The 9210-nt window shown below is 40.4% G+C and overlaps 1 protein-coding gene across 1 annotated transcript in view; it reads left to right on the forward strand.

Moving 5' to 3' along the window:
• The window catches only part of LOC138854170 (protein CEPU-1-like), a 329359-nt gene extending 321737 nt beyond the window's left edge, over positions 1 to 7622 (forward strand). Inside the window, exons 5-6 of the mRNA XM_070095678.1 lie at positions 506 to 678; positions 3259 to 7622. Of these exons, the coding sequence (XP_069951779.1) occupies positions 506 to 678; positions 3259 to 3371 (286 nt within the window). The 3' untranslated portion in view covers positions 3372 to 7622. The remainder of the gene's footprint in view (positions 1 to 505; positions 679 to 3258) is intronic.
• The last annotated feature ends 1588 nt before the right edge of the window (positions 7623 to 9210 follow it).

The following is a 9210-nucleotide window of genomic DNA, read 5'->3' on the forward strand; positions in this document are numbered from 1 at the left end:
CAAGGCGACTCAACTACGCAATTCAGTGTCTTGAAACTCCGAGGAAAGATGGGCAACAAAAATGTTTATGTAAGAGTTTACACGGAGAAGAACAGTGATACAGAGTGGAGGGCAGGGAGAGAGCCTTCTGCTATACTATCTTGCCTCAACTATGTACAAAGAGCTAGACACACACACACACTGTCATCTAACAAAAAATATCATAATGAAAACTAACCTAACCTAACCTAACCTAACCTAACTGAACCGGATTTAGCCTAATCTATCTCGTAGTCAACCCCCCCCCTTTCACGTAAATAAACTCCTCCCCCTTTCCAAATCCCCCTTCCCCTTCCCCTTTTACTCAGGTATTAACCTAACTCCCTTCACCAGATAATCAACCCCTTCACCTCCTCAAGTTCTCTCTGCCCCCCTCCCTCAAGGCACTAACTTCCCCCCTCCTTCTCTCAGGTGTTAACTCCACCCCTCCCCCTTCCACAGGTACTAATGCTTCTCCCCTCTGCAGGTACCATAACGGTGAGGTGGTGCAGTACTCGGGCAAGAAGGACGTAGCGGTACACACCATGGATGGATGGTCGAGATTGGTGGTAGTTGATGTGGGTCCTCAACACTCTGGTAATTACACCTGCGCCCCGGAAAATGCAGCTCCAGCCACTGTCACCGTTTATGTGCTTAGAGGTAGGTTGTGTGTGTGTGTGTGTGTGTGTGTGTGTGTGTGTGTGTGTGTGTTTTACTTTCCAAACATGAACACCTCTACCAGTCATGTCATCAACACATCTCATCAAAAAACATGTCAACACAAAAATATACACAAACACATGTCATCAGCAAACTCATACACATTCATACATATCATCAAAGCAAATCATACTCGCTGTATTAATTTTGGTAGAATTACAACATTATGTTAAGTAAAAGGACACAAGTTCAACTAATGTGACATTTTATCGTGGCAACGTTTCGCTCTCCAGGAGCTTCATCAAGCCGTTACAAAGCTTCCTAAAGAGCGAAACGTTGCCACAATAAAATGCCACATTAGTTGCACTTGTGGCCTTTACCTAACAAATCAGACACATCATCAAAGCAAACTTCTAAGTAATTCTTCATCTCGCTGGACTCTGATAGCCATCTTCAGAAGAGTGAGGCAGCTGGTTCTCGCTGCTACCTAATCAGAGCATCGTTAAGCCAAGTTTCTAATGATTGTTACTCCTACAGTAGATGATTGTACTCGTTACAATTCACTTTTGGAAGGCGCGGCAGTGAAGGCAGTGCTTGTTGTATTGTTAGCTACGTTAAAGAGCACTGTAGGGTCTTAGAGAGAGAGAGAGAGAGAGAGAGAGAGAGAGAGAGAGAGAGAGAGAGAGAGAAGAGAAACCAAAATAAAGAAAAACATGCAGAGAACGTTTTGAAAGTCAATAATAATAAAGATAATAATAATAATAATAATAATAATAATAATAATAATAATAATAATAATAATTCATTATTAGTAGTATTAATACATTAAAACCATTATTGCTGATTTTTAATTTACTTACCTGCCTGTTTCTCTCTCTCTCTCTCTCTCTCTCTCTCTCTCTCTCTCTCTCTCTCTCTCTCTCTCTCACCGCTACCTTGCCTTAGCCTCGACAACAGAGGGGAAGGATTGCTCCCCAACACCAACACTTCCCCTCTGACACACGCGGAAGCTTCTGCTGTTTCCCCTTTATTAATGGTTCCTTAGCGTTAATGAGTACACTTGTTGCAGGGAGACCAGATGTGTGTGTGTGTGTGTGTGTGTGTGTGTGTGTGTGTGTGTGTGTGTGTGTGTGTGTGTGTGTGTGTGTTTGTACGTAATGGATGGGAAAAGGTAGACAAATTTTTGTTGTTGTTGCTAAAAGAAAGTTATTTATTATGTAAAATTATTCAGTGAGCGTCGGTGCGGCAAAGGAACCCGAGTGGGCTAATGTATTTGTCTGATATACATGGCTAATGTATATGAATATTATGCAGCTATAATGTAGCTTGATTTGATGTTAAACATAAGTACAGTAGAAAAATTAATGAAAAGTTTGCAATATATTAAGTGGAACTGTTAGTGAATGAATTAGTTACGAGTTTGTCCACACACACACACACACACACACACACACACACACACACACACACACACACACACACACACACACACACACACACACACACACACACACACGCACACACATAGCTTTAAAACGAGGTATGACAAAGCTCAGGGAGCAGAGAGAGAGAGAGGACCTAGTAACGATCATTGAAGAGGCGGGGCCAGGAGCTGAGACTCGACCCCTGCAGCTATAATTAGATGAGTACAATTAGGTGAGTACGCACACACACATACACAAAAGTTTTATTATTTCTTGGTCAAATCTTACGTATTTCCCTCCCCGTCTTGTCTGCGAGACACATCAATCTGAGACATAGTAATTCCAATGTAACAGGAACCCCAGAGCTGCTGGAACGAAACCTTAAAGTCTCCCATAGCTACTGAACCTACAGTGGAATGCTTTGATGATATTCTCACCTCTCTGCTGAAGTTTCCCAGCTCAGACTGTCAGATTTCACTCCCGTGTGTGAGAAACCTATCCTGTATGATGGACTATTGCAGGCAGACATTGTTAGCCTTTGTTTCCACACTGTAACTTCAACATATAACATTCACTATAGGTGTTACCATCATACTGCAATAACATAAAAAACACCACTGGCACACTGTGGGCGTTCCCACCATGTAACTTGCATATTATATTATCCGGGAGTTGCAGGCGTGTCTAAGATTGTTACAAAACTCCGCTCCATTACTGCCCTTGTGAATTAATATTTTTGAGTGGTGTGGGGTTAGAATCCATCAAATGTCAATCCTAAAACTTGTGCAATAATTTTGCTGATAGGCCCAGGAACTGCATCACAACTACACCAAATAAACCAATAATAATAATAATTCTCAAGAATAGCTCACATGAAGACAGAAACTCAGGAGATTAATTGATCTGTATATTTCGACCTCGTTCTGGGGTCCTCTTCAGCAGATGAAGGGAGGGTCGAAATATACAGATTAATTAAATCTTCTGAGTGTCTGTCTATATATGGATTATTATTGAGCATTGACAAGTGTTCATTACACTTTAGTTACTACTACTACTACTACTACTACTACTACTACTACTACTACTACTACTACTACTACTACTAATAATAATAATAATAATAATAATAATAATAATAACTTTGCTTGTTCTATAGCAGGGGAGCACCCGGCAGCTATGCAGCGAGGCGAGAGTTCGACGGCTGTACCGAGGCTTTCCTTTCTCTTCCTCCTGGTGGTGTGCTCCAGCTTCATCTTCTTCGCCAGATGATGAGATTACCTCGAAGACAGCCACAACGTGATCACGATGACGACATCTAAAGAGTCCTCCTCCTCCTCCTCCTCCTCCTCCTCTTCGTTATCTGTTACCCGATCCGTGTCTCTCTCTGTGAGGCTAGATGCTGGAAGGGCCAAGATGGATTAATGAGATCTCAAGCTGTGTTGAATACTCAAGTCTCTCTCTCTCTCTCTCTCTCTGTCTCTCTCTCGTGGCAAGGAACACCTTGTGTCTAGGGCTTGTAAGCAATGTGGTGCTCAACACTTGGGGTTTCTAAACTCTGAGATGTTTATCATCTAGATCTAGTAGTCAATGAAGAGTTCATAATCTTGGCTGTAAACACAGAGGCATTGAACTTCTTGCTGTGAAGACTGAGGCACTGAACGTCTTGGTATATACACAGAGGCATTGACCATCTGCATTTTGTAAACAATAAGGCGTTGAACTTCTCTGTGTTTCTTCATGTAAATAATAGAGACTTAAATCGTCTTGTGCACAAGGAAGCGTGGCTTATCTTCGTGTAAACAAAGTGCAAATAAACCCCGTGTAAACAAGGTAGTGCTGATGGTTGAGTATCATAGCTGAGGTGTTAATGACGACCACGAGCGATGGTAGAGAAGAAAAAACACAATTGTTCAAGAAAGATGACTATTACTTGCTGTTTTAAGTGGAGAAGCTGAAATTGTTGTACACACAAGATTATGGACTGGAATGTCTAAGAAATTTAATTTCCGAACAAATCAGCGAGTTGGTTCACCAATTAATGGCTTCACTCGCTCAGGTCTTGGGCTGTCTTGTCGGATTGCCAATCAGCAGTAGCCACGTCATCCAATTAGGCATGTCAGAGACACCCACTGATTGGTCAAGCTTGTCAGACTGCCAATCACCTTAGGAGGCGTGACGTCATACATTGGGACGAAGGAGGGAATTCGCCAAGAGAGAGAGAGGGGGGGGGAATGCCCCCTTGAATCCTTTGAACACACACCTCCCATCATACCTCACCCTTAGCAGAAAACACAGCCTCACTGAGAGAGAAAGCATTGCGTATGGAACCTTGAAGAGTCGTAACAGTCATGACAGCTACAGGAGAGACCTATGTATACATTCACTTAATTACACACAAATGCATCCAGCTGCACATGGACATAAGGACAGACAGGATACACACTCGTTGCCAGAAACTGTGACTCGACCTCTGGAACCCCCCTCCCCTCCCCCTCCCCCTCCCATACAAAGAGGTCAGAGGAGAGATGAGCTTAACATTAATGGAGGAGGACCCAAGAATTTTTATATTGAAAACATTTTCTTCTGTGTTTTATGCATCACAGACTCATTTTAATTTTGTAAATACATTTATTAGTTGTGGTTAACTGATTATACAAGACACAAATGGACACGCAAGTTCGTGTATGGGAAATTTAAAAAAAAATACAACAGACGTGTGTCTGGGTGCTGGACAAAACTTTAGAAATATAACTATAATTATCATAAGACCTGAGAGATACTATACTTGTGGTATTTTGATGAGTTATCTATCTGACAGTACCCATTGTTAAGGGGGAAAATATCGCTATGTTAAGGTCACGACCGTGGACAGACGCTGTGTGTGGGTGAGGAACCAAGCTGCTCCACCAATTAAGAAAAACCACCGGGGTGAGGATTCTGACCCCCGTTTCCTCAGGGTTTTGATAAGTGACCCACGGGGTATTGATAATGACTCCCCATCCCAGGTAGTGATAGTGACTCACAGGGTAATGAAAATGAGCACTGATAGTGTGAAATAACAAATAAGGAGATATTATCAGTCTTCAAACATTAATGTAGAAGTGTGTTTGTATACAAAGTGACTTTTTTTTTTTATGTGTGATGCCGTTCGAAGAGGAGCTTGAGAATTACTTTACGGTGTACTAAAAGTTTACGAGTGTACATATGAACTATTATTTCATACTATGTACAAAGGATACCAACCATGTTGATTCTAACATTCATATTCGTGATGATGATAATGATGATGTCTGCCATGGGACATCATTTACTCCTTCCTAAGGAGGGTGAAGATGTAGGAATGATGTATGAGCATGGCTCATTCCTCCCTGGGAAGAAGGGGGGTGTATTCTCATTCCTTCCTAGGTTGAAGGATGGTGAATGGTGGCTAGTTCCTGGGCAAAAGAATGATGATTTCTTATTTTTTCCCTGGGAAAGAAGGATGGTGAATTCTCGTTTCTTCCTGGGTTGAAGGATGGTGAATGCTGGCTAGTCCTTGGGAAGAAGGATGCTGATTTCTCAGTTTTTTTCCTGGGAAAGAAGGATGGGGAATTCTCATTTCTTCCTGAGTTGAAGGACAGTGGACACTCGCTAGTTCCTGGGCAGAAGAATGATGATTTCTCATTCCCTCATGGTGAATGCTCATTAGTTCCTAGGCAGAAGGATGACAATCCCTTATTCCTTTCTGGGTAGAAGGATGGAGAGTCCTCAATAGTTCCTGGACAGAACAAAGGTGAACAATTACTCCTATTTAAAAAAATGATTATGTGCTATTTAATAGTGAAAAGATGATTTTTGCTCAATCTTCACCGCTGGAGGAAAGAGAAGTAGATAATCTCTGCTCTCAAGGGAAAAAATAAAGTACATTGGAACCTCGGTGTTTGAGCGAACAGGACCTCGAACGAACCGGAGTTCGAACAATTTTGTTCAGAAAAAGCTGACCCCGGTCTTTGAACGTTTTTCTGGAGTCTGAACACATTGAATTTAAAATTCACTTGTGAAAAATCTTTACAGGAAAGCCTTGTTTCAAAAGTGGTTTGAAGTGACTTCTGACACTGACCTAACTTTCAGAGACTTTTGGAAGAGTCAGTTCACCATCTCCAGAGTGAGGGACTGATAATTAAGGCCTGGGAAATACTATTTCCCACATCGAACTTTTCGCAATTTGAACACCTCCAAGGAACCAATTAAGTTCAAACACCAGGGTTCCACTGTACATCGGCCCTACTATAGTACTTATTATTAAGGGGAAAACTTGAATAATCCTATATACCCAGAAAAAAATATGTACAAACCATACTAACAGAAATAACTTCACAGTCAAATTACTCAACTAGCCACGGGTGTCTTCTTTATATACAAGGGTCGGTTGGCCTACTGTGTGGTTCCACCGTTCTTAGGTTTTCTGAACCAAGTTATCGAACCAAAAGTCCTGTTGATATCAAAAGATTTGGTTCTACGAGGGGGAAAAATGTACAATTCCTCCTTCCAGGGAAAAAAATGGTTGCAATTCTTACTGACAGGAAGAAAGGCGGATTACAATCCTAACACCCAGGAAAGAAAGGAGTGGTTACAATCCCTCCTCCCAGGAAAGAAAGGGTTGGTTACAATCCCTAGTTCCGGTTGGAAAAGGGGTGACAACAGTCTGTTCTCCCAAGAAAGGGACGACAACAATCCCCCCTCCCAGGAGAGAGAGGGGCAACAACAGTCCCTCCTCTCAGGAAAGAAAGTGACGAAAACAATTCCTCCTCCCAAGAAAGGGGCGACAACAATCCCTCCTCCCAAGAAAGGGGCGACAACAATCCCTCCTCCCAGGAAAGAAAGGAACGAAAAAAATTCCTCCTCCCAGCAAAGAAAGGGACGACAGCAATCCTTCCTAGGAAAGAAAGAGGTGACAACAATCTTTCCTCCCAGGGAAGAAAGGGACGACAACAATCCCTCCCAGGAAAGAACGAGGCGACAACAATCCCTCCTACCAGGGAAGGAAGGGGCGACAACAATCCCTCCCAGGAAAGAACGAGGCGACAACAATCCCTCCTACCAGGGAAGAAAGGGACGACAACAATCCCTCCCAGGAAAGAACGAGGCGACAACAATCCCTCCTACCAGGGAAGGAAGGGGCGACAGCACTCCGCACTCCCAGAGAGAAGGTCCTGAAGACAGGATCGACTGGCCAGTCACTCTCCCTCTCTCCTAAGTGATGTTACCCACCACTACTCAATTTGTGTTTTAGTACATAGTGTGTAAAATGTTTTTCACGACACGACCATCAGATGTACTCACTCTCTCACCCTTGCACACACACACACACACGCACACACACACACACACACACACACACACACACACACACACACACACACACACACACACACACACACAGGCTCTCTTTTGTACTCAACCTTTTGACGAAAACAATCATGTGTACACAAAGACAAAAATATATTTTATTCATTGTCTTTATTTTCCATCTGCCTTCTAACTCACTTAAAAGTTATGTAAAATAAGTGAAAAAATATATATAATAAAAATGATAATATATATATATTTGTATATATATATATATATATATATATATATATATATATATATATATATATATATATATATATATATATATATATATATATATATATATATATATATATATACATATATATATATTATATATATATATATAATATATATATATATATATATATATATATATATATATATATATATATATATATATATATATATATATATATGCATATGTTTATTTGTATATTTATATATATGTATATATATATATATATATATATATATATATATATATATATATATATATATATATATATATATATATATATATATATATATCAGAAGATGGATTCTATCCATGTATGACTATTGTATTTGTAGTTTTAAGACAAATATCAGTGTATCATTTGTCAACTTCAATGGAATAAACAGTATTTTTAGAATAAGTTATTAATAATTTACCTGAATAATTGTAAATAGTTTGCTTGAACTACTGTGTATATGGGAGGGGAAAAAATAATTGATCTGATATTACTAATAAAAATAATTTTTTCACTTAAAAATGTTGATGGGAATGGGAGGAAGTTATGTTTGATCCGAGGAAGGGGAAGAAAGGTTCATTTCCTCGGATCAAGAGCCCTTTCGGGGGTATCCAGGAACAACCACTGATAGGACTGCTTGTCCATCGACGAATTTTGTGGGTTCGTATCTCTGACTAAATGGGTGGAGTGGGTTCGATCCACTGGTCTACCGTGTGAGTTTGACCCACTGGTCCACTGTGTGGGCTCGATCCACTGGTCCACTGTGTCGGTAATTTCTCCTCACCACTCGCTCTGTGTGTGTGTGTTTGTACTCGTCTAGTTGTACTCACCTAGGTGTGATTGCAGGGGTCGATTCATGGCTCCTGGCCCCGCCTCTTCACTGGTCGCTACTAGGTCCACTTCTCCCTGCTTCATGAGATTTATCATACCTCTTCTTAAATGTATGCATGGATCCTGCCTCCACTACATCACTCTCCAGATTGTTCCACTTCCTGACAACTCTATGACTGAAGGAGTACTTCCTAACATCCCTGTGACTCATCTTGTGTGTGTGTGTGTGTGTGTGTGTGTGTGTGTGTGTGTGTGTGTGTGTGTGTGTGTGCCTAAGTGTGAGTATACATGTTTGTGTGTGCGTGCTGGCACTACTTTCAAACTATCCAGGACTAGTTTATTGGCACCAGGTGCCATTATTTTCGGCACTTGTGGTGTGAATATACTGGCACTCGTCACACCCAGCTAACACAAATTATGGTGCCTTGTTTTAGCATTCATTATTAAGTTTTATTGGTACTTAAAAATGGTAGTGCCAGTAAGTAACGGCACTCTCTGGCACTGGCAATTATAATGAAGCTGTATCGACCCTCTGATTATGATACAAAATTATTATTATGTTATTTTGTTGTAATTTTGTATAATAATGATAATAATAATAATAATAATAATAATAATAATAATAATAATAATAATAATAATAATAATAATGATAATTGTAATAATAATAATAA

The sequence above is a fragment of the Cherax quadricarinatus genome, chromosome 51 (assembly GCF_038502225.1).
Source record: "Cherax quadricarinatus isolate ZL_2023a chromosome 51, ASM3850222v1, whole genome shotgun sequence".
Taxonomy (NCBI): domain Eukaryota; kingdom Metazoa; phylum Arthropoda; class Malacostraca; order Decapoda; family Parastacidae; genus Cherax; species Cherax quadricarinatus.